Raw genomic sequence first — 26,816 nt, 5'->3', positions numbered from 1 at the left:
CCAGACTGAAAACAATGAAAAAGGGCAATAACAAAAATAGGATGAAAGCTAGCTTAAAAAACATTTCACGGGGCAGAGAAATTGTTGTTACTGGATACTCGACTAAATTGTTTAATTATTCACTGAATTCAGCACTAAATTTCCTCAAAATGAGATAAAGGATTATAAAATTTTCATGGTGTGGTAAAGAACATCTGTGATGGGCTTTGGATTTATGGAGGAAATGATTGCATGGATGCTTAATGAGTGTTGAATAACATCAAAACATAATTGGTCGGTTATGGTTTGCAAAATCTCAGAAATGTTTTAGAGACTTTTTAAAATCCCAACTCTTCCAAAAAAAGGAAAAAACAACAACTTGTTTGATACCTTGTCAGTCAGTTCCTGAAGGCAACAGACAGCACATTCAAATTAGGTAATTAGAAGAGCTTTTTTTCAAAAATTAATTTTCTTATTGAAATATAGTTGATTTACAATGTTGTGTTAATTTCTGCTCTACAGCAGAGTGACTCAGTTATACACATATTTCTGTTTTTTTAATATTCTTTTCCATAATGGTTTATCCCAGATACTGAAATGCGGTTCTCTGTTTTATACAGTAGGATCTTTCTTTTTATCCATTCTATATCTACTAGTTTGCATTTACTAGTCCCAAACTCCCAATCCATTCCTGTTACCTTGGCAACCACAAGGCGATATCTATGAGTCTATTTCTGTTTCATAGATAGGTTCATTTTGCCATATTTTAGATTCCACATATAAGTGATATCATATGGTATTTGTCTTTTTCTTTCTGACTTACTTCACTTAGTATGATAATCTCTAGTTGCATCAATATTGCTGCAAAATGGCATTATTGCATTCTTTTTTATGGCTGAGTAATATTCCATTGTATAATGTACCACATCTTCTCTATCCATCCATCTGTTGATGGACATTTAGGTTGTCTCTGTATCTCGGCTGTTGTGAATAGTGCTGCTGTGAACATAGGGGTGCATGTATCTTTTTGAATTAGAGCTTTTGACAAAGGGACTAGTCACAAGTTGTGGCCTGGGAAGAGAGCAGCCCCTCTTCCTGGATGGTGCAGGATCCCAGGGCTCAGAACACTGAGGAGTAGATGCCCTAAATCTTAAGGGCCCTGATTGTCTCCCAGGAGGCCTGCAGAGAGACTGGCTGAGAGGAGCAATGACCCGGGTCAAGGGACACAGCCCAGTGAGATCTCTTAGGGAGGGAGCCTCCAATAAATACCCAGACCTGTCTTTCCCCATCTCTCCCCTTTCTCACCACTGCTCCCCGTTGGCTGAGCACCACACCACTACCAGTGGCCAGAGCCTACATCAGAGGTCAGTTTCCCAGAGCACAGAGCAGGGTGGGGAAGGGTAGGGGATGACCTGGGAGACTAAGGCGAAGCAAGTGAGCACAAATCCTCACATTTCCATTCAGTGTCTCCCTTCATCCTCACAGCCTAGCAGTGGTGTTCCCACTGCATCTCATCACACAGTCTGCAGTGTCTGCTGTTCAGGCTTCAGCCTGCACTTGAACTCTAACAACTAATCATAGATAAAGGGAATAGTTCTGCCCATCACATAGCTGTTTTCAGACATTAAGGTCTGGGAGAAAAATTCAAACACATGTTAAATGAAAGTAAAAGGCCATTTTATTGAAGGTTATGGAGATGGATGGTTGAGAATCTCTGGAATAGCCACTAAAAAAATATGAACTTTCCCTTTTCTGTCTCCTTGTTTTTGTAAACATCTGCACATGTCTTTGCTTCAATATATTGGTCCAAGGAGTTTAGAAATATGGTGTGGATTATAGCAGTAGTAAAAGAAGCTGAGGACAAACTCAGGTTAGGGCATAACTGGTACAGTGATTGGGGAATAGGAAACCCCTTTTATCTTCCTTCTCCTCAGAGAGCCAGATAGACTTTTGCATGGCTATTGAGATGTTCTTGTTTGACATAAGATGCACGTGATTTTATAGATGGGAATACCCTAGCTCAAAAGGGAGCATGACTTCCTGTAATGAGTAATTTTGTCTTTGTCTAGGCCATATTTGGTAAAACATTATTCTAGATGTTTCTGTGAAGGGTTTTATTTTTAGGTCAGATCAGTCTTTTAGGAAGACTGATCATCCTCCATAATGAGGGTGGGCCTCATCCAACTGCAAAAGGCGTTCCTAGAAACAGATGGACCTCTGTCTAGCAAAAAGGAATTCTGGCAGAGGACTGCCTTCAGACTCAGACTGCAGCTCTTCCCTGGGTCTCCATCCTGTCCAAACCCTATAGATTTTGGACTTGCCTGTCTCCACCATCACATGAACCAATTTCTTAAACTAAATCTGTCCCCTCCTCACCCTGAATGGATAGATAGATAAAGAAATAAATGTGCACAGGCACACACACACATCCACACACACACACACACACACAACTGTTGGTTCTATTTCTCTGGATAACACTGACTAATACATCGCCTTAACATTTCACATTGACCCTTGGGAGCTGAGGCTTGTTTTTCCCCCTTTCCAGTTGGCAGTTTGTCCTTCTAATAGATGATTTCTCTTTTGATGGTGATTCTTAGTCATCTCAAAGAATAGGGGTCATTGTAACCCTACATGCTTTTGGTGAGGTTAAGGAGAAAGTTTGACCTTTTTATTTTCGCTTTTAATGAAACGATGGATCAGCCCTCAAGGCCGCACTTTAAATGTTTTTCTGAAGCAGTGTAAGACATGCATTTGGCTGTAGTATATCAAAATCAAACTGAATGATACAGACATATGGAAAAATCCCTAAATGGAGCAGTTAGGAATGGTTTTATATCTTAGTAAACTTGACATTTATTTGGCAGGAAATATTTTTTGTAAAATAGACATTATCCAAGCAGCCAACTTTAACATAAAACAATCAGTTTTAAGTTTGCCCCTGATAATTAGACATGGAGGACATAATGATAAATCACTGAGAGTAATGCTAAGAACATTTTTTGACATTTACCATCTGCCAGGGTCTGTTAATCACTTTATAGTGTAATCTCACTAAGTTCTCACTGAAAGATGAAGTAAATCACATAGGATTTATCCTGTAAAATCTCACTTTACAGATGAGAAAAAGACTGAATCACTCATATAAGGATTCACAGGTTTAAAAAAAAAACTATGCATATTAAAAAGCGGAGACATTGCTTTGCCAACAAATGTCCATATAATCAAAGCTATGGTTCTCTCAGTAGTCATGTATGGATGTGAGAGCTGGACCATAAAGAAGTCTGAGTGCTGAAGAATTAATGCTTTTGAACTGTGGTGTTGGAGAAGACTCTTGAAGAGTCCCTTTGACTGTAAGGAGATCCAACCAGTCAATCCTAAAAGAAATCAGTCCTGAGCATTCATTGGAAGGACTGATGCTGAAACTGAAGCTCCAAAACTTTGACCACTTGATATAAGAGCCAGTTCATTAGAAAAGACCCTGATCCTGGGAAAGATTGAAGGCAGGAAGAGAAGGGGACAACAGAGGACAAGATGATTAGATGGCATCACAGAGTCAATGGACATGAGTTTGCACAAGCTCTGGGACACAGTGCAAGGAAAGCCTGGCGTGCTGCAGTCCATGGGGTCTCAAACATCCAGACATGACTGAGCGACTAAACAACAACGACAACAAATGGAGCCAAGCCTCAAACTAAAGTCTCTTTGAAGCTCCTTGTTGTTAACCCTACATTAAATGACTTCATATCAGTAATATTAAATCTTTTTCTCTTACAGCAAAGATATTAGCAAGCAATCAGATTTGTTTTCTTTTATCACTTATTGGATCAAGCATGGGCTCTGGAGTCAGACATTTCCAGATTTACTGGAATAATTTACTGGTTTCTTAACGTCTCTGTACTTGATGGTTCCTCACTTGTAAAAGTGTAGTATCTGCCTCCTAGGGGTACAGTAAAGACTGAGTGAACTGATGCCTATAGAACTGCTGGTATGCATTAGCCTCACAGCAGGCAGCCCTCAATGAAGATCAGTCCACCCCTGCATGGCTCATGGCATCCTGGGGAGAGCAGAGGGGTGCAGGTAAACAGTAGGAAGGAACAGAAGATTCTCATCCTCCCACAGGACAGCCAGGCCCTAAGCTTTCATGTTGGAGCTACATGTGCCAAATGTGACTTCGTTCTACCCTGGCTTCACCTCACCTTGGGTATGTCTCTCAGAAAAAGTTGTTTTTCAGTTGCTCAGTCATGTCCAACTCTGCAACCCCATGGACTGCAGCATGCCAGGTTTCCTTGTCCTTCACTATCTCCCAGAGTTTATTCAAACTCATGTCCATTGAGTCGGTGATGCCATCCAACCATCTCATTCTCTGTCATCCCCTTCTCCTCCTACCCTCAATCTTTCCCCACATCAGGGTTTTTTTCAATGAGCTGGCTCTTCACATCAAGTGGCCAAAGTATTGGAGCTTCATCTTCAGCATCAGTCCTTCCAATGAATGCTCAGGACTGATTTCCTTTAGGATTGACTGGTTTGATCTCCTTGAAGTTCAAGGGACTCTCAAGAGTCTTTTCCAGCACCACAGTTTGAAAGCATCAGTTCTTTGGTGCTCAGCCTACTTTAAGGTCCGATTCTCATATCTATACATGACTACTGGGAAAATCATAGCTTTGACTGTATGGACCTTTGTTGGCAAAGTGATGTCTTTGTGTGAAGAAAGAGTAAGATTATTTTAGAAAGGAGACTAAGTAGAGGGTCTTAGTCATGGCTTGAATGTCTGAATTCTAACAGCTTTATGTAACAAGCTCTCTGGGTTGTGGGTCACAAAGAACAATTGCTTCAAGTAAGATATCAGGCAGCATCCTTTTAGAATATGACTCAGTTCAGTTCAGTCAGTCATGTCTGACTCTTTGCGACCCCGTGGACTACAGCACGCCAGGCCTCCCTGTCCATTACCAACTCCCAGAGATTACTCAAACTCATTTCCATTGAGTCAGTGATGCCATCCAACTATCTCATCTTCTGTTGTCCCCTTCTTCTGCCTTCAATCTTTCCCAGCATCAGGGTCTTTTCAAATGAGTCAGCTCTCCACATCAGGTGGCCACAGTAATGGAGTTTCAGCTTCAACATTAGTCCTTCCAATGAACACCCAGGACTGATCTCCTTTAGAATGGACTGGTTGGATCTCCTTGCAGTCCAAGGGACTCTCAAGAGTCTTCTCCAACACCACAGTTCAAAAGCATCAATTCTTTGATGCTCAGCTTTCTTTATAGTAAAACTCTCACATCCACACATGACTACTAAAAAAACGAAAGCTTTGACTAGACAGACCTTTGTTGGCAAAGTAATGTCTCTGCTTTTTAATATGCTGCCTAGGTTGGTCATAACTTTTCTTCCAAGGAGCAAGCATCTTTCAGTTTCATGGCTGCAGTCACCATCTGCATTATTTCCACTGTTTCCCCATCTATTTGCCATGAAGTGATGGGACCAGATGCCATGATCATAGTTTTCTGAATGCTGAGTTTTAAGCCAGCTTTTTCATTCTCCTCTTTCACTTTCATCAAGAGGCTCTTTTAGTTCTTCTTCACTTTCTGCCATAAGGGTGGTGTCTTCTGCATATCTGAGGTTATTGATATTTCTCCCGGCAATCTTGATTCCAGCTTCTGCTTCAGCTAGTCCAGCGTTTCTCATGATGTATTCTGCATATAAGTTAAATAAGCAGGGTCACAATATACAGCCTTGACATATTCCTTTCCCAATTTGGAACCAGTTTGTTGTTCCATGTCCATTTCTAACTGTTGCTTCTTGACCTGCATACAGATTTCTCAGGTCAGGTGGTCTGGTATTCCCATCTTTTGAAGATTATCCCACGGTTTGTTGTGATCCACACAATCAAAGGCTTCGGTGTAGTTAATAAAGTAGAAGTTGATGTTTTTCTGGAACTTTCTTGCTTTTTTGATGATCCATTGGATGTTGGAAATTTGATCTCTGGTTCCTCTGCCTTTTCTAAATCCAGTTTGAACCTCTGCCAGTTCACGGTTCATGTACTGTTGAAGCCTGGCTTGGAGAATTTTGAGCATCACTTCTGATTAAGGCCCCCACTCAGAAATGACTAGTGTTGAATCTGCCACTTAGTTCTATTTTTTTCTTCATGGAGACATCCTGGGCAGACTGAACGGCTGACCTATGGAGTGTATGAATGCCCTTGGAAGGAGTAAGACATAACGATGACAAATAGGCTTCTTTCCCGAAGTTTACAACTTGGGATTATTTTAGCATGAGAACTTCAATTCCAGAGTCACTGCCTACTTAGCGGCTTCTGTTAAGGAGAGGATGTGTCATAATGAGATTATGAGAGAGGACTAAACAGCTCTCTAAATCTCACTGTAATGCAACACAGGTTTACATTGTATTCAAGCCTCATGTCTTCTGAGGGTTGGCAAGGGGTGGACCGATGCTTCTTCACTGTAGCTGCAGTGTTTCTAAGGTTCACCCACCTGAATTGCTGTGACAAGCAGTGGGGCATGTGGAGAACTCACACCTGCCGGTCTGATTTTCAGCCAGGAAGTGGCACACATCCCTTCCTCTCACAGCTCATTGGCCAGGACTAGCCACACCTATCTGACCGCCAGGCCCAGGAGGAGACTCAGATAAGGGTGAGTGCTGGTAAAGCAGAGAGCAGAGGGAGAATGACTCTTATAAAGCTGCCATCATGCCTTTTAAAAGAGTTTTTAGGTCCAAGAAGTAGCTTTAATGGGGATCATTTTCCCGTGGAATATCTGCTGTTGTATGGGGTGGGGGGACCCTCTCACTTGAATCCTTTATAGACAGTCAGGATAAAAGAACCATTTTTTCCTGTGCTTTCTCCACTGAGGAGCCATTTACTCTCTTTGCTGTCTTGTTAAAGCATCATAATCGCCACATTGTCATAAATCTGCCAAAGAGAAGGAGTAAGGGAAAGACTTGGGTTGCATTTTATGTTGAATATTTTGAACTTCTTAAAAAAATAAAGATCAACTCTCAGACATCATACACCTCAGATATCCTGGTTTTGTGTAGCCTTTGCTAAGTGCACTTGTCTAGGTGGGGATGGTCTTTTTTTTAGGGATGAGGACAGTATTGCTCATGACCTTGCAAAAATGGAAATTGCATTTTACCTGGAGTTGCAATTTACCTGAGTATGATTCTCACCCAAGCATGGGTACAGTACACCTAAAAGCTAACAACTGGAGACTGTCTGTGCTCAAGGTCTTCGATAATGACCACGATCACAGGAACCAGCTGAATGCAGACATAGCAGGTTGTTCCTAAGGAAGATCTGTTATTCTGAGAGGTCTCCATATATCAACAGGTAAAAAATCCAACTGCTTTATGTATCTGATTCAAGTTATACACCTTTGTTCAGGAGTTCCTTTTAATTCTCCATCAATTAGGAGGTATTTCCTGAGTGCACAGCTATGGCTTGCCCAGAATGTGCTGAGGGTCATTCTAAGATAGTAGAGTCTTTCCTCAGAGACTGACATCTCCCTGGCAAGTCAGAACTACCAATGAAAGCAACCAAGAGGCACTTACACACACACACACACACACACACACACACACACACACACACACACGGGTTTGGTTGGTGCCTCTGCTAGGGTATGAAGCTCTCAGGACAGACTATGGCTCCAGAAATAGTTATTATCATTTTCTCACTGGTGGTTCATCACAAGAGTTTTCACTCTTAGTAGGTCTTTGTTTGGCTTATGCATCTCTGAAAGTCCACTGGAAGTCACGGCCGGAAATAGTAGGTGCCCACAGGCTGGACTGCCCACCACTTTTTTATGAGTGGAGTAAACCTGATAGTGGTGAAGGCTTGCTGAGACTCTTAGCAGTGGTCAGTCCACTTGTAAAAACTCATTATAAATCTGTAAAACTCCTAAGGGAGTAACGCAGAGCCTTACAGGTGTTTTCCCTCAGCTAGTGAAGGTGGGAGTAGTCTGACCTCCAGAGTTGATTTGTCTTAGGGTCACAGAGGAAGGAGCTTGTCCCTAAATACTGGAGGTGGCTGTGCCTTTCACAGGAATCAGGGCTCCTGACCACCTGCAGATACAACTGTCCAAGGTACTGATTGAAGGTCTAATGACAGCAAGTCCCTTTGAGAGATGCAGAGATGAGTGGAATACAGCACAGCAGTATATAGGAGAGAAAAGATCACACCAAACAACTCTGACATGAGACAGGAAGGGCTGCACCCTGTATGTTATTGATCTATTCACTAAGTCATGTCTGACTCGTTGTGACCCCATGGACTATAGCCCACCAGGCTTCCTGTCCATGGGATTTCCCAGGCAAGAATGCTGGAGTGGATTGCCGTTTCCTCCTCCAGGGGATCTTCCCAACGCAGGGGTCAAACCCACATCTCCTGTGTCTCTGCATTGCAGGCAGATTCTTTACCACTGAGCTCCCTGGTAAACCGGTGTAAGAGAAGATTGATTAAATAGGACAGGAGCCCTGAGAAGGGGAAGATTCCTTTCTGTTGGGAGATCGAAAAGTCCATGGAGGCAGGGACATGGGAGTTGGATAGCAAAGGACAGATTTGATTTTGACAGGAGTAGAAGGAACAGCACAAGCAAAGGCACAAATGGGGACCATCCTGAGGGCTTTGGGGGACAGGCAGGTCCCATGTGACTGGACTGTAGGGTTAGCAAGGGAACTGGTGGGAGCAGACACTGGAAAGGCCACGTCATGTGGGAGTGGACTCTCTGAAAGATCAGGAAGAAGGATTTGGGGAATCAGTGAGTTTGTGAGCAGGGGAGTGTCTTGGAAGCAGAAGATGTTCCCTGCAGGTGCTGGTGGACTGGATGGGTCCTAATGAGGGAGAATCTCTGATCTGGTTCAGAGACTATGTGACACAACCCAGAGTGAGAAGAAGAAAAGAATCAGAACAGTCTGAATAGTCTTTTTACTCTGACTGGCGGAGTTCGGGATTATTGCAATCAATAGGTTAGGTCCAAATTGCATTTCTTACAACAAGCTGAAAATGAGGAATACAGATTCTTAAATAAGTGAAACATGATTTTTAGATTCTATCAAAATCAGCAGTTGTCATTTTTCTAAAGTTAGTATGACACAGGAGAATTTCTTGCAAACACACTAGCTTGATCTCAATTTCATGATGGCAAGGTATAGAATAGGTAGGACTGTGACAAATATAATGAAAGGCACTAAAATTGTTGGAGATTCTGAATTTTCCAATTATCTGAGTCTGGTTGGGCTCCTATAAATACAATGGATATTTACTAAATGATTTATTAAGTAACAGAAGTTTATTTCTCACAGTTTGGGAGGCTGAAAAGTCCAATGTTAATGTGCTGGCATATTCAGTGTCTGGTGAGGACTTGTTTCCTGGCTCATAAATTCTAGATTTCTTGCTGTTTCCTCATATAGGGGAAGGAACGAGGACTCTCTCTCTGGGGCCTCTTTTATCTGGACACTAGTTCCATTCATAAGATGAATCACTTCATTTCCCAGAGGCCCTGTCTCCTAATACCATCACTTGGGGGATTAAGTTTCAACATAGAAATTTTGGAGGGACACACATTCAGTCTCTAGCACACATATTCTTCAGTTTTCTTTCTCTTTATGATACTTCTAACATGATGTTACTTGCTAGCTCAGTCCACATCTCAAAGTTTCTTGTTCTTTCAATTCTCCAGTTGTGAAGCTTCTGCTTTGAATTATCATTTTATTTTTTTTTAAGTAATTAATTTATTTTTTATTGGAGGCAAATTATTTTACAATATTATATTGGTTGGTTTTGCCATATATTGACATGAATTCGCCCCGGGTTTACATAAGTTCCCCCTCCTGAACCCCCCTCCCACCTCCCTCCTCCCTTTATCCTCCCTCTGGGTCATCCCCACATGCCAGCCCCGAGCATCCTATAACATGCATCGACCCTGAACTAGTGATTCGTTTCACATATGACAACATACGTGTTTCAATGCCATTCTCCCAAATCATCCCACCCTCACCCTCTCCCACAGAGTCCCAAAGACTGTTCTATACATCTGTGTCTCTTTAGCTGTCTCGTATACAGGGTTATCATTTGCATCTTTCTAAATTCCATATATATGCGTTAGTATACTGTATTGGTGTTTTTCTTTCTGGCTTACTTCACTCTGTATAATAGGCTCCAGTTTCATCCACCTCATTAGAAGTGATTCAAATGTATTCTTTTTAATGGCTGAATAATACTCCATTGTGTATATGTACCAAAGCTTTCTTATCCATTCGTCTGCAGATGGACATCTAGGTTGCTTCCATGTCCTGGCTATTATAAACAGTGCTGAAATGAACACTGGAGTACATGTGTCTCTTTCAATTCTGGTTTCCTCGGTGTGTATGCCCAGGAGTGTGATTGCTGGATCATATGGCAGTTCTAGTTCCAGTTTTTTGAGGAATCTCCACACTGTTCTCCATAGTGGCTGTACTAGTTTGCATTCCCACCAACAGTGTAAGAGGGTTCCTTTCTCTCCACATCCTCTCCAGCATTTATTGCATGTGGACTTTTGGATAGCAGCCATTCTGACTGGTGTGAAATGGTATCTCATTGTGGTTTTGATTTGCATCTCTCTGATTATGAGGGATGTTGAGCATTTTTTCATGTGTTTGTTAGCCATCTTTATGACTTCTTTGGAGAAATGTCTGTAGTTCTTTGGCCCATTTTTTGATTGGGTCATGTATTTTTCTGGAATTGAGCTGCAGGAGCTGCTTGTACATTTTGGAGATTAATCCTTTATCAGTTGCTTCATTTGCTATTATTTTCTCCCATTCTGAAGGCTGTCTTTTCACCTTACTTATAGTTTCCTTTGCTGTGCAGAAGCTTTTGATTTTAATTAGGTCCCATTTGTTTATTTTTGCTTTTATTTCCAATATTCTGGGAGGTGGGTCATGGAGGATCCTGCTGTGATTTATGTTGGAGAGTGTTTTGCCTACGTTCTCCTCTAGGAGTTTTATAGTTTTAATCAAGATTGTATTTAAGATGTGAGCCTTGTAATTTTTCATTTTTACAGATGTAATCAAGGCAGAACAAATTGGTCTTAAAACTGTTTTGACTCCTCTAGTAGGTGCCATCGTGAGCATTGTTTTTCCATGTGTCAACTGAGTTTGAGAGGATGGGAAGGTTGCAACTAGCCCTCTTCTGTCTGCCAGTGTCTACCATAGAGCAGTGCCCAGATCACCCACCAGCAGATGCTTTATAAGGCTGGAAAGACATCCTTAACAATATTGTACGTGTTTCCTGAAAACCAAACATCCAGCCATGAAATCCACCCCCTCCCACCTAATTAGTGAGAATCCTTTGAAGGCTTTCCTAGTGGCTCAGACAGTAAAGCGTAAAATTCCATGGATGGAGGAGCCTGGTGGGCTACAGTCCATGGGGTCACAAAGAGTCGGACACGACTTCACTTTCACTTTTCTTTGATGTTTCAACATTGAGTGTACAAGGACATTTTCAGGTGTGACTTTTGAGGCCTGGTCTGCTTTAAAGATGGGGTAACCACTGGGTGGGGTAGAGAGGTTCATTGGTCATTCTTGAAGCCATCTTACCAATAAATGGCAGGAAGTCTCCCCCATGGTATCTAAGACCCTGCAGTCTCCAAGGTGGGCCAGTTACAGAAGATGCAAAATGCCCTTTTAGTAGCTCTGTGGTCTGTGAGCTCCAACGACTCAGGGCAGGAGATGCCATGGATGACTCTGGGACAGCTTGGGGGATATGCGGAGCCCCATGGGCTGCAGTCAGAGACTGTTTCCTTTGGCCAAAAACAGGTGCAAGGCAGACCTCAGTGAGGCTAGTTTGCCAAATCTCTCTGATGCTAGAGCCACACTCAAGATCTCTATTAATAGATCCTCTCTCTATTTTTTTTTTATTATGCTCTACATTTTACTTATGTTATTTGATCCACATGTTAGACCATCTCTCTATTAAGGCTCCCCCGCCCTTGCTTTTAGGCCTTACCTGGGTATGCCCTTGTATTGATTTCCAACCCTATAGCACTATAGGAGAGGCCATCTGCCAAGGCAAGAGCAGCTTTAGTTTCAAGATCTCTTCATGACTGATGTATTCATTTATTTAACAAAAATGTAAGAAGCAACTACTCTGTGCAAGGCACTGAGGACCCACACGAGAAACTGCCTGCCCTCAAGAGCTCATCGTCTTAAAGAGGGTGCCAGACAGGGAAAGAAAAGGGCTTAGTGCAGAGTGAGAAGGCAGGTGGAGAGAGGCCTCCAGCCCTCTGGGAGAGATCCCAACTAATTGGAGGAGTCAGGGAAGGAGGTGGAACCAGAAATGTTTCACAAATGGCCCGTTCACGGGTTCCCATTTCATTAAGGGCACAGTAGTATGTTTCAGAATAACCTTGCCGATAACAATGATAAAATCTGGACAAATTTTAAAGAATGAGTATTGGAAGGCATTGGAGAACAAACATTAGCAGACTAAACTAGAAGGGAGAAGTGCTTTCGGCCCTTGAAGAAAGGAACCTTCAAGAGTTTGTCTATGGTAATATGGCTTTACACCTGAAGGCTTTCAGTCCGCAAACCTGATATCTCTTCACATAGTAAGCCAATTTCCCTTTTTCTATATTGAAATTTTCAGTGTACAGGTCTTACACACCCTTTGTTATATTTATTCCCAAATATCCTATTTCTTGATGCTCTAAGAAAATGAAAACACAGGTCACAGATCAAGAGAAAGTGCTATTGTATCCAGACACAAACACTATTTATTGCATGACTCCATTTGTATGAATTTCAAGAACAGACTAATCTGCAGTGATAAAAATCAAAACAGACTGAGACTTCCCTGGCAGTCCAGTGGTTAAGACTCTGTGCTCCCAATGTAGGGGGCATGAGTTCAGTCCCTGGTTGGGGAGCTAAGATTCCTGCATGTCCTGTAGCGCCCCCTCCCCACCCCCCAACCTCACCCAAAACAAAAAACAAAACAGATTGCTTCTAGGAAGTGTTGCTTCCAGGAGGTGTAAATTGACTGGAGGTTTAAGAACGGGCAAAGCTAATCAAATTGAAATAGAAATCAGATCTGTGTTACCTGAAGGGACTGGAAATTGAATGGAAGGAACCTTTCCAGAAGAAAGGAAATATTCTATGTGTGGATTAGAGGGTTACTTGGGTGTATGTGTCAATAAAAATACATTGAATTTTATGTTTAAGATCTATGGATTTCAGTACATAGATTTTACTCAGTGATGGGATGAAGAGAAACTGAATTGAAACAAGCCATGTCCATGACCACAGTTTTTCACATACAGGTTTTTCAGTTTATCAGTCAAGGAAAGAAAGAGGAATAAAAGGATGGTCTGTTTAGGTGTCTCAGATGGTAAAGAATCTGCCAGCAATAAAGAGACCCAGGTTCAATCCTCGGTCAGGAAGATCTTCTGGAGAAAGGAATGGCAACTCACTCCAGTATTCTTGCCTGGAGAACTCCATGGACAGAGGAGCCTGGCGGGCTACAGTCCATGGGGTTGCAAAGAGTCAGACACGACTGAGTGACTAACACTTTCACTTTTCAGACTCTAAGAGAACAAAGATGGATTTTTTCCCTTATTTTCAGGAAGGGAGAATCAGATTGTACTTTTATCACAAGGAAAGATCATGGGGAGAAAGATGAGTAGGAGTGAGGCAGGGAAGACATCTTACTGTCCACTGCCCGGGCTCTGCCCTGGGGAAGGGGCAAGATGCTCTGCTCTTGTGCCTTTGTTTTTTAGCAAGGGCTGGTGCGGAGGGAGGAGGTCAATGGCCCCAACTCGTAATCCTGAGAACACGTAGCCTGGCTAATGGAAGAGCTGCTGTGCACAACTGGGTTGGCTTTCATACTCGGCTGATGCTCCAGATAGGCAGGAATTGAGTACTCAGAGCTTCTTAGCCTGAAATTGGGAGATGGCATGATCCCAGCCTTCCTAACCGTGCTTTTTTCTAACGTGTTAATCCCCTCTTTTTCCTCAATGACTTTTTAGTTTCTTAGGTCACAGGTTGTTGGGGCCATTCATCCCTGTTCTCAAACATCTTTTAAACTTGGGTGAAGTGACAACCAGGGGAAGATAATCTGAAAGATTATCTTAATGACTTATTATATTATTGACTTACTGAAAGATAAGACTACTTACATTTGCATTAAAGCACAATTCTGTCAGTCGCTCTCAAATGATTTTTCTCTGAATTCTGAGTACATAACCTATTAATGTTGTACTCTTGTGTCAACCATTGATCTTTATATCACCTTTGCTGAGTGGGCAATGAGATTGGTTAATCAGGCTTATCACTGAAAGGAGGAACTCAGATTTCTGAGAGGAATTCTCATCTGATGTCAGCTGGGTTGTCATGCAGGAGATAAACCTGATATAAAATTATCTCCGCTGCCTGGATTGCAAAGCTTCTAGAATTACTGAACTCTGAAATCCAGGTGATTCCTGATAATTTGGAGGTGAGTTCCTAAGAACTGTAAATGGATCCCATATCACCCACCCCATGACAGCTTGGTCATAAACGCTGTATCATGAATCATCAATGGGATGGGGAGGAAGAGGTTTAAGAACTGAAGCCACTGAGATTACACATGCCTTAAATGCAGACTCCAAAAGCTACTCGTTGTCAGGTTCTATTCTGGATTTGAAGGCGTGTTCAGACATGACTCTTGACCTTATGGAGTCACTCTACCTGTGTGGGAGTCACTTTTATATCAATCTGGAAAGGATGGTGATTAAGGTAGGTGGGCTAGAGACTTCCCTTGTGGTCTAGTGGCTGAGACTCTTTGCTCCCAATATAGGGAGCCCGGGTTCAATCCTTGTTTAGGGAACTAGATCCCACATGCCACAACTAAAGAACCCGCAAGCCACAGCTATGACCTGGTGCAGATGAATTTTAGGTGGCCCGTCAGGTTATTCAGTTTGTATCTTCTCTTCCTGTCATGTACTTACAGTGCTCACTGAGAGCTATTTCATTCATCCATTCACCAGTTTCCACCATTAAATTGCTAATTTGTTCCATACTAAATGAAGCAGGGAATTAAGCTGAGTTTTTTCCCCACTCCTGTCACTGACCGTGTCAAGTCAAGCAGGCAGTCTGACTGCTCCTTACCTTAGCTTCTGCCTCTGTGAAATAGGTATAACTTTTGGCCTAAGTGGCTGCACGGGTCAGTTTGGAGTATTGAGGGAGATCAACAGATATGGCAGGGCTTTGACAAACATGAAATGCACCCCTGTGGGATTGAATTGTTGTTCAGGCTGGTCTGATGTTGGCCAGTGGCTCTAAACCTGACCATGAGTAGTGATCCTTGGGGATTCTAAGAAAATACAGGTTACCTGTCCCTTCCACCAGAGATCCAGAGATCCTGCAAGCAGGAATATTGAATTTTGAGAAGCCCTACAAGTAATTCTACTGCAGATACCAGAATACCAGGGGTCCCACTGAGAAATACTGGTGTGTGATGCAGAATACAGAAGACCTCTCAGCGAAAAGCATCTTTTCAGGATGGTCCGAAGGCCCACACCTTGAGGCTTTTGCCTTGCATTTATTTGTACCTCTTCAGAAGTGGTGTCTTTCAGTTTGATGTTTGTCTGCACTTTCTGTACAGGGACTTGCACTTCATAGATGCTGGAAACCATCATCCCGCAGGTAACTGAGCTGGAGGGTAAGGAGTCTTTTATTTTGCCTTTCTTCACAGCAATGCAGAGTCTTCAGAGAAGAGATTCAGAATGAATAGCTTTGTGTCAGATTTTGAAAAGCCCCTGGAGCCAGATAAGGTGTTTTCTCGACAGGGCAATGAGGAATCCAGGTCCTTCTTTCACTGCTACGTCAATGAAGTGGACCACTTGGAGAAGGCCAAAGCTTGTCTCCAGACCACAACCCTCGACAGCGAGGTTCATCTCCAGGAAGCCATCAGAAGCAGTGGGCGGCCAGAGGAGGAGCTGAACAGGCTCATGAAATTCGACATCCCCAACTTCGTCAACACGGACCAGAACTCCTTTGGGGAAGATGATTTCCTGATTTCTGAAACACCTATTGTTCTAGAAAATAAGCCAGTGGTCCAAACCTCACACAAAGAGTTGGACTGAGAAGCACATTTTATCAGGTGTCTTCCTGAAAATGTTAGGTTTGTCATTGAATAGCCAGAAATCTCTGTTCATCGAGACTGTGTGTGTGTTTGTGTATGAGAGACAGACAGAGGCTGGAGGACAGAGAAGAGAACCCCGAGAAGAAAGATGGTGAAGCTGAGTTTTCATGTCTTTGAACATATTTGGCGCTTTGGGGGGAACCAAATATTTACACTATCTCATCTTCCTTGTTGAAAAACTTGGTCACATATTCTGCATCAGCGTTCATGAATGGGGTTTGATGTGTTGCGTTTCCTGTCTGGCCCTGCCACTACCGTGCTCTACCTTTAGCAAGTTACTTTGATTCTCTGGGCTGCCACATTTTTATCTGTAAGGTGAGGAGTCTGGAGTAGATGAGCCGATAATTTGTGGACTTTTGACTTTGCATTCATATGAGGCTGGAAATACCCAAAATTGTATAAGCTAGAGGCTGCCCCCTGGTTTTTGTTATAACATTCCCCCAGGTCTGTGCCTCTCACTCAACCCTTAATTGAATCCGACTTATATCAGGAGTTCAAGCATCTCCCAGGATGTCAGGAGACCTTGTCTCTCATGGTCACTGTGGCCAAATTTATAGTGCTTTGCTAAAACAGCTCAAACCTGGAGACAGCCCCCACACCCCACACAAGATGAGTACCTTATATGACAATCTCATCCCCCAAAATGTATGGAAGGTTGTCAGCTGAGTAAAGGGAAGTGCTTTGTGTGTCCCTGTTAGTGTAACTGTGATTGGTCACACTGCTGTGTCATTGGCTAGTGAACAAGAAGAGTGTGATTTGCCAGGCTGTCTATTTACTTGGCAGATGTTGGGTGATGGTTGTGTGGCTAGTGTGTAGCCTTTGAGTTGGGATGGTGAATGGGTTATAAATATCCCATCAACAGACATTCTAGGTGACTTGGTGCAACTCAAGAATTAATTTCATGAAGGAATTAAATCTGCACACTGTTTTGGAAATGACTTTGTTTTGCACAGTCACATTGCATGCATGGCCAGCTACTAATCTATGGGTGGCATTTTCAATATGGACTTTCGTTTACTATCTGTCTTGCTTAAACTGAACAATAAATACATTTATTGCACCATAATTTTCTCTGGTTCTTTGTTTTTACAAGTCCAGTTTTTCATTTGTTTAAAAACAGTTCCACGTTTATAACGCCTTCTAATTTCTGTCATCTCTAGGATTCTAGTGGTATGAGTCATGTAACAAATTTCTTTTAGGATTTATTCCACCAAAAGAAATCCATTTCCCATAATGTCTTTTGAGGAAAATAGTATTCTTTAAGACTCAAAGCATTGAACATTTCTTATAGTTAATATACCTTCTTGCAAAAAGAAATTTCCTGTTTTCATTAAAGAGTGCTGAGTTTAATGGCTTTTATGAATGTGAATATTATTATTCATAATTTAAGTAATCAAATATAAACCACGGTTATCTATTACTGAGATGGAAAACTATTTAAGTGGCTTTTTAGTTAAAAGTAAATTTATTAGAAGACTGACGGATATTTAAAATGTATCCGTGGCTATATACCATTGTTCTTATTGACTAAATGTCAAGAATTGTGAAGGGTCTAAGATTTGACCCCTCTTTCAAGCTTGTAAGTTATCATGACACAGTTCTGTGGAAGCTGGCAGAAGGCACAAGACTCCTGGGTCAAAGACAAAGAACTTCATGACGGCATAGCAAGCAGCACGTGCTTCATGTTCAGGTTGGTTCCTGAGTCCATTTGCTGTTGCTGTTGTAACAAAGGACAACTCACTCAGTGATTTAAAGCAACCCACATTTATTCTCTTACAGGTCTCAAGTGCAGAAGTGTGAGATCAGTGACGGTGGGCTAGAATCAAGGTGTCATCAGGGCTGTGTTTCATATGGAGGCTCTAGAGAAAGGTCGATTTCTTGTCTTTTTCAGCTTCCAGAGGCTGTTCACATTTTTTGGCTCATGGCCCTGTATCACTGTCACCTCTGTTTCCACTTTATCTCGCTGTCTCTGACCATCCTGCCTCTCTCCTATAAGACCTTTGTAATAACATTGGATTACCCACAGTAGTCTCTCATCTCAAGATTCTTAATCACATCCACAAAGTCCTTTTCACCATGTAAGGTACTATATGCATAGGTTCTAGGGATTAGGAATGGACAAGTTTGGCAGGGGGAGGGCATTATCCTACTACATTCTCCTCTGTGACCCCAAAGATTCATGCACAATATATCTGTCTCACCCCCAACATCCTCTAAAATCTCAATAATTACATCATCAAATAAAAGTTCAATATTTAGTCTATATAGTGTCAGCTCAAGGGTCCCAAATATCATCATCTTATTCATCTAAATCAGGTATAGCTGAGACCCTGGGTAGGATCCAAGACATGAAAACAGCCTAAATGTCCATCAACAGAGGAATGGATAAAGAAGATGTGGTATACTCACACACACACACACACACACACACACACACAATGGAATATTACTCAGCCATAAAAAAGAATGAAGTAATGCCATTTGCAGCAACATGGATGGACCTAGAGGTTGATATACTGAGTGAAGTAAATAAGAGAAGGACAGATATTATATGACATTGCTTGTATGTTGACTCTTAAAAGATGATTCAAATGAACTTATCTCAAAATAGAAACAGATTCACAGACTTAGGAAACAAACATGATTGCCAAATGGGAAAGATGGGGAGAGAGATAAATTAGGAGTTGGGGTTTAACATATACACATTATTGTATATAAAATAGATAATCAACAAGGACCTACTGTGTAGCACAGGGAACTTTACTTAATATTCTGTAATGACCATTGAATTTTATATGTAAGATCCAATATATATTTTATTTATATGTTATGTTTAGTTCTTTAAAAAATTGATCTTTTTTCTTGATTTCCTGATTTCTATTGTTTTCTATGATTTATGTTTAATGATTCAGTCAAACTTATTTTATGTTCTCTTTTAGATTGTTTCATAATTTCAGGCTCTGGAATAGTGATCATCCTGGTTTTGAGGATTAGCTACTTCTTCCTCATGCCAATTATTTACTTCTGTTCTTTGTCTTGTGTATATTCTATGCATGGATGCATGTGTAGCGTAGTATGAGCTCTTCAGCATGTATTGTTTTTTCCTATGGTTATCTCACACATTCTACTTTATAAAAGTTTCCCTAGAGAACAATTTGTATTGCTTATCTTAAGGCCCCAAGTGATTTGATCAATCTGGAATTGTTAAGCTTTTGCTTGAGAATTCCTGAATCATAAAGAGAGTGTATACATTTGGATTCCACATCCACATGAAGCATGGGCTTGGAGTTTAGATTTTTTATGGGAGACTGATTTTTTTTCTGGAGATCCTGGCAGCACCAATAGCTTCATCTTTTTCCTGTGTCTGCACATAGAGTTCATTGAGTTTCCCTTTCAATGAAGAGGTAGCTTTTTCAAGAACTTTTATGCAGGAAGTTTCCCAGGTGCTTCCCAAGTGGCTCAGTGGTAAAGAATCTGACTGCCAATGCAGGAGACACAGGAGACGCAGAAGACTCAAGTTCGATCTTTGGATCAGGAAGATCTCCTGGAGGAGGAAATGGCAACCCACTCCAGTATTCTTGCTTGGAAAATCCATGGAAGGAGGAGCCTAGTGGGCTACAGTCCATAGGGTCTCAAAGGGTCAGACACAACTGAGTGATTGAGCATGCAAATCTGGGGAGTTCTATAAAGGAAGTCTCTACATCTGGTATGAACTCTCCTTTTTATTTCTAAATGGACAGTGTAACCCTATTCACTATGCAGATTAAAACCTCTTTCCTCCAGGGTATTGTGGCATCAACTTACAAGCTTACTTTTCTGGCTTTAAGTGTCCTTTTTATTAATATATGTCACCTGGGAACTTCTCCTTCATATTTAGCTCTATTATTTTTGTTGTATTTTATCCAGCATAACTAACAAAAATTTTACTTAAAAGAGATTCAAATTAGTTTAGTTCACCATGTGTCCAGAACTGAAAGCCTCAGTTCTAGAGTATGAGATTGATTTTTCTTAAAAGTACATGCCATCATGTTTCTCTGGTGAGCATCTTTATGTTCTCATCTATTTACCCACAAGTTCCTCTATTTTCTTGAATATATTAATGGGAATTATTTTATAGTTTTTATTGTTATCTCTTTACATCATCTGTGAGTTTGCATTAATTAATGTTTCTTATTCTCATATTATCAATATATAGTCTTGACACTTTTCACATCTAGAAATTTTTATTACATGGCAGACATTGTGAGTGAAAAATCCCTTGATGCATCATATGTTATCTTCTGTGAAAGAAATTTCTCCCCTTTCTTCCTAAGAGCCAGACAAAGTGAGGGGCTATCACCTTACACCAGTTGAGGCGAGTTAGGACTGGATTTTTTTTCTTAAAACAGCTTTGGGGTATGCATATTTGGCAAAGTAATTTTCACAGATTTAAAACATACAATTTAATTCTTTTGACATAAGTATATCCCCAAGAAATCATTACCACATTCAAGACAATGAACACATCCATCATCCCCAAATGTTTTCTGCCCTTTTGTAATCCCTCCCTTCCCATCTCTTGCCCTGGAAACCACTGATCTGCTTTCTATCACTGTATACTGGTTTGCATTTTCAAGATACTTGTATGAATGGATTTGTTAGGTAGGTAGAATAGGGAAAAGGAATTCAGAATGGTGGTGGCTAAAAGACAAAGAAGGAAAAAGCCCGCGAAAATAGAACAAAGGAAGGTCCAAGGACCGGAGTGAGGACTTCAGATAAAACAAACAACACTCCTGGCTAGTCCAGTTTACATAGGACAGGCCCAGGGGAAAAACATATAAAAAGAGTAGCCAAAGCTAGCTTGCTCTCTCTCTCCTGCGTGCTGGGCCGCTCCTCTCTTCGCGGCTTTGGATCTACGTGCCCTCACGCCTCGAAGATGGATTTTCCTGCTATCTTCTAAATAAGAGCTGTAACACTGAGCTGTAACACTGATTTGTCTAAGGGCTATAACATGGTCCATTCGAGACCTGAGAGCTATAACACGGTCTGTCCAAGAACCGAGAGCTGTGACACGCCGAGGGGGTTTAATGTCCGTCACTCCAAATTTTTGTTGTGACGAGACAAAAACTGAGGAGCACACACTCGCATGACAGATTCAAACAGTATCTACTCTATTTTTTCTGACTGTTTTCATTCAGCATAATTATTTTGAGATTCATCCCTGTTGTATTACTAGTTTATTATTATTATTTGCTGAGTAGTGTTTAGTGCTGAGTTATTGCTGAGTAGTTTATTGTGAGGAATGTTTGGATAGATCAAAATTTGTTTATTAATTCTCTTGTTGATGGATAGACCAAATTTGTTTATTAATTCTCTTGTTGATGGATATTTGGGTTATTTACAATTTCGGCTACTATAAAGAAAACTGCAGTGAATATTTTGTTACAAGTCTTTCTATGGACATATGTTTTTATTTTCTAAAGCACCTAGAAGAGGAATATCTGGGTTATATCTTAGATGTTTATCTTTTTAAAGAAACTGCTTATCAGTTTTCTAAAATCATTGTTTAATTATTACTGTGAATTCCTCATAGTTTATATGAATTCTTATTGATTTACTTCATTGCCAACATTTTGCAAGGTCTGTCTTTTTAATTTTATTCATTCTAGTATGTGTGTAGTAGTATCTCACTGTGTTTTTTAGTTGAATTTCAATAATGACTAATAGACGCTTATTCCTTGGAAGGAAAGTTATGACCAGCCTAGAGAGCATATTAAAAAGCAGAGACATTACTTTGCCAACAAAGGTCCGTCTAGTCAAGGCAATGGTTTTTCCCGTGGTCATGTATGGATGTGAGAGTTGGACTGTGAAGAAAGCTGCTCGCCGAAGAATTGATGCTTTTGAACTGTGGTGCTGGAGAAGACTCTTGAGAGTCCCTTGGACTGCAAGGAGATCCAACCAGTCCATTCTAAAGGAGATCAGTCCTGGGTATTCATTGGAAGGACTTATGCTAAAGCTGAAACTCCAATACTTTGGCCACCTCATGCGACGAGTTGACTCACTGGAAAAGAGTCTGATGCTAGGGGGGATTGGGGGTAGGAGGAGACAGGGACGACTGAGAATGAGATGGCTGGATGGCATCACTGACTCGATGTATGTGAGTTTGAGTGAACTCTGGGAGTTGGTGATGGACAGGGAGGCCTGGCGTGCTGTGGTTCATGGGGTCTCAAAGAGTCGGACACGACTGAGCGACTGAACTGAACTGAACTGAATAAGCCCCCTGGTGGCTCAGATGGTAAAGAATCTGACCTGCAATGCTGGAGATCTTGGTTCAATCCCTGGGTTGGGAAGATCCCCTGGAGGAGGAAATGACAGTCCACTTCAATTTCTTGCCTGAAAAATCCCATTCAGCATCTTTTCATGTGCTTATTATCCATCTGGATATCTTTCTGAGGGGTGTTTTCAAGTCTGCTCATTGTTGTACTGGGGTGTTAGCTTTATTATTGAGTTTTGAGAGTTCTTTATTCTTGGTATACATTCTTTTTCAGAGTGACTTCATTTCTCCTTTAAATGGATCATACTTCTGGTGTTATAGCAAAGAAATATTTGCCAAACCCAAGTCATAAAAGTTTAATCCTATTTTTTTAGAAGTTTTATAGTTTTAGATTTTCTGTTTAGATCTGTAATCCATTTTGAGTTAATTTTTGTGTACATAGAAAAGTATGGATTGAAATTCTTTTTTTTTTTTTTTTGGCATATGGATACCTAATTGTTGCAGCACCATTTGTTGAAAAAAATCCTTTCTCCACAATTGCCTTTGCACTGATACTGAAAATCAGTTGTCCATATATGTATTGGTTTAGTTCTGGACCATACTTCCTGATTACTGTAGCTTTAAAAAATCTTAAAATCAGATTGTTTAAGTCCTCCAACTTTGTTTTTCTTATTCAAAGTTGTTCTGGGAACTTGGGATCTTTTGCATTTTTATTTGAAGTTTTTAAATTCCCTTCCTTACATACAATTCTACCAAAATTCCACCCATTTCTTTGGCCATCTCCAAAACCACATTTTCAAAAAAAGGCTTTCCATATCCCAGGTGAAAGGAGTTTTTCTTTGTTCTGTGCTCCATTCACACTTCCTCATACTTTTATTTCATTTATTCATATTTGGCTACATGTATTTGTCTGATCTCCCCTGCCATAGAGTAAACCTCTCAAGATTCAGGAATCTTGACTTTGTTCCCTCTGTCTGCTGAAAACCTAGTTTTATACCTTGCAGGAGTGAATCTGACACTAAGAGATGTCTGTGGAAGACATCTAGCTCATTTCCTGCCTGTTGTCAAGTAATCTGACAGATTTAGAATTGTTTTTTCTATTGTCATCTCCAAGATGGCTCATTCTTTATGATTTCTAATGATACTAATGCACTTTTAAAGAAAAATAAGATAATTGTTTTCCAAGTATCAAAATATACTATATTTGACTTGTGGTGCTAGTTATATGCAGCTTAACAATTGTCTTAACAATCTACTTATTGTTCACTTTCTCCCTGTTCATTGAACTTTTGGGAAAATGCTCATCCATAAAGACATCAATGATATCTCTGGCTGCCAAGGGCAGCAGTACCTCATCTCAGTCCTACTGAGTTTTTAGTGGTTCCCTCCAGTCCTACTCTAGCCCTCCACTGGGGGAACTACGGTTAAAAGCCTGTTATTTCTCAGGAGGGGCTTCCCTGATAGCTCAGTTGGTAAAGAATTTGCCTGCAATGCAGGAAACCCTGGTTCGATTCCTGGGTCGGGAAGATCCCCTGGAGAAGGGAAAGGCTACCCACTCCAGTATTCTGGCCTGGAGAATTACAGTCCATGGGGTCACAAAGAGTCGGACACGACTGAGTGACTTTCACATTCACATTTCTCAGGAAGAGTTTCTGTAGGAAGTATAATCATGTCCTTTTTATGGGGACGTTCAGTCTAGAGATATGGCAGCAGGGGAATATATTTAACTTTCTTTGTAGAGCCTAAACTTTTCCGTACTTATTAGGAACATATACAATGAGGAAATTGTTTTAGCACCTAACAAATTAGCAGCATAACCATATGCTTGGGAAAATTAGCTTTCCTATCACATGTGGGCATTATGTTGGTGTGACAGTCACCTTGGGTAATATTTTCTCTGTAAGCAATGCAAGGTTTAAGACACTTAAGAAAGGCTTCTTGTTTTCTTCCTTAGTCTTTTCACATTCATTGCATCTGGTGAGATCACATGAACCCTGTTTGTTTGCAGTCCAGCACTAATCTTTTTTAAAGGATCACATGTTTGAAAGGCTAGTACCCAATTCACTGGAAGATAGAAATCCTTTTAGAGTTTTGTGCTAGAGTAAAAACTTGGTTAGTGGTTAAAGAAAAATTCATATTAAATCTTAAATACAACGATATAACTTTTTAAAAAAATGATGAAATTAGTTGATTCCATTAAACACTATAGCAGTTAAGCCTGTTTCTGCAGCAGCCTTGCAATGATTCCCTCTTCATCAGAGTCCTTGAGAGGCCCCTGCAATCATTGTCAATATCATCATTATGGATTTGATTCCTCTAGAAGATTCTAGGAAAATAAAGAAATGGGTAGGGTATGTGTGTGTATATACAGTGAGAACAATGATCAGACATTTGATGTAGGCACGGCAAACAAAGGAAGTAGTGGGAACAAGATGATCAAGGAGGAAGGGACCAAACCTGTTTGAAGATCAGCAGGTTGGTATGAATAAGGGGAGTGTGGTGGGAAGAATAATGTCCCTCCCTTCCCCACAAGGTAGCCAGCTGTGAAAATGTTACTGTACATGGCAAAGAGGACTATAGATATTTTAGGGAAAAAATCCAAGAGGATTTCTATCTTCTAATAAATTGCCTTTTAAACGCATGATGCTTTGTTGAAGATTAGTGCTGGGCTGCAAATAAACAGGGTTCATAGACTCACCAGATGTAACGAATGTGGAAAGACTAAGAAAAAACAAAAACGCCATTCATGTGTCTTGAGCCTTACCTTGCTCACAAGAGGAATCATTACCCAAGGTGAGTGTCACAGCCACATAAAGCCTGAGTGTGATGGGAAAAGAGGATCCCGAGAGGAGACGGTGGGAAGAGTAGCCTGGATTATCCCAGGGCCTAATCACCTGGGTCCTTAAAAGAGAACACATCCCAGCTGAGCTTTGAGTCAGAAGGGGACGTAATCTTGGAAGAATGTCCCGAGAGGATGCAAGCTTGCTGACAGTGAAGGTGGAGGAAGTGAAGGCACAAGCCAAGGGATGTGGGTGGCCTCTGAGAACCAGAAAAAGCAAGGAAATATTCTCTCCTGGAGCCTCCAGGAGGAGCACACCCTGCCGATACCTGGATTTTAGTCAGATGAGAACAGTGTTGGACCCCTGACCTCCAGAAGGGTAAGGTGAGAAATCCGTGCTGGCTGAAGCCATTATGTTTGTGTAATTTGCTACCCTAGTAATAGAAAACTAACACAGGGAAGATTTGTATAGAGGTGGAGATGGTCTGATGAACAGGGAGGCTTGGGTGAGGATTCTGACATTTACACCTAAAAAGCAACAGGGTGAAGGGGGAACACGGGGCGCTGAAGCAGAGCTGGCAGTGCGGTTTCGCAGACTATTTGGAGTGAGAACATTGGAGTAGAGGAATAGAATAAACCTCTACCAGAAAAATAAGTAAAATGGTGACAGGGCTTCTGTGGTGGTGGATATGGGAGTGGATATGGTGGTGGATATGGGAGTGGAAAAGCCTCATTTTGAAGAAATTGGTTACAAGTTTAATGACTCCACGTTGGGGAGAGTTCGTCGATGTATAAACTGAGTATGTGTGTCCTCTCAAAATTCTCATGTTGAAACCCTGTTTCCCAGTGTTAGGAGGCAGGGCCTTTGGGAGGTAAATAGGAATAAGTGAGGTCCTGAGAGTGGACCCCTCAGGAATAATAGAATCAGTGCTCTTACAAGGGTCTCAAGATAGCTTGTGTCTCTCTGCCCTCGGCCATATGAGGATTCAATAAGTCTGCTGTCTTCAAGCGAGGAAGCACCGACACCCTGATCTCAGACTTCTCAGCCTCCAGAACTTGAGGAATATGCTCGTTGTTGAAGCTACCCAATCTATGGTGGTAATCTGTTACAGCATCCCAGGTTGACAAAGACGGTCAAGGATGCCTTAGAGTTTGGAACTGAATGGAGAATGTTGAAACCCAGGGGAGTGGGCAGCTGGTTTCAGGAAGAGAAGTAAAGGAGTTGGTTTCAAACACATTTGACTTTTTGAGGACACTGGGTAATTCTGGCAGTAACTGGGAATAGGGGCTGGCCCTCAGGAGAAAGGAATGGTAAAGATGCAGACCCAATGTTACCCTGCTGGTAGCAGTAGTTGTGCCGTGAGTATGAGAATAGCTATGATCTCTGGGGATTGATGGGAGCAAAGGGTTGCATGTAGATGAAGGTCCAAGGACAACAGAAGGTGATAAATTTACTAAGCCCCTATTATGTGTGAGGAACTAAGCTCCTATGAAGGTTCTGACCCCAAATCTGCTTGATCTCATGAGTGCTCCTTGCACATGGCCAGGATGATGAGCAAAACAGGTAAGATGTGGGCATGCAAATATCTTTGGTCATTTACATTTCCTGACGCTGATGGGAAAAAACCAACCAG

The 26,816-nt window shown here is 41.3% G+C and overlaps 1 protein-coding gene across 2 annotated transcripts in view; it reads left to right on the top strand.

Moving 5' to 3' along the window:
• Nucleotides 1-17,210, top strand: part of MRAP2 (melanocortin 2 receptor accessory protein 2) — a 91,767-nt gene extending 74,557 nt beyond the window's left edge. For both annotated transcript variants that reach the window (XM_055433904.2, XM_055433905.2), the window contains exon 4: nucleotides 15,701-17,210. In XM_055433904.2, coding sequence (XP_055289879.1) covers nucleotides 15,701-16,091 — 391 coding nt within the window. In that variant the 3' untranslated portion in view covers nucleotides 16,092-17,210. The remainder of the gene's footprint in view (nucleotides 1-15,700) is intronic.
• Nucleotides 17,211-26,816: the final 9,606 nt, after the last annotated feature.

Source organism: Moschus berezovskii, chromosome 10, assembly GCF_049115385.1.
Source record: "Moschus berezovskii isolate FMDL1 chromosome 10, NW_MosBer_1.0, whole genome shotgun sequence".
In the NCBI taxonomy this organism is placed as follows: domain Eukaryota; kingdom Metazoa; phylum Chordata; class Mammalia; order Artiodactyla; family Moschidae; genus Moschus; species Moschus berezovskii.
This window is presented reverse-complemented; position numbering and strand designations above follow the sequence as displayed.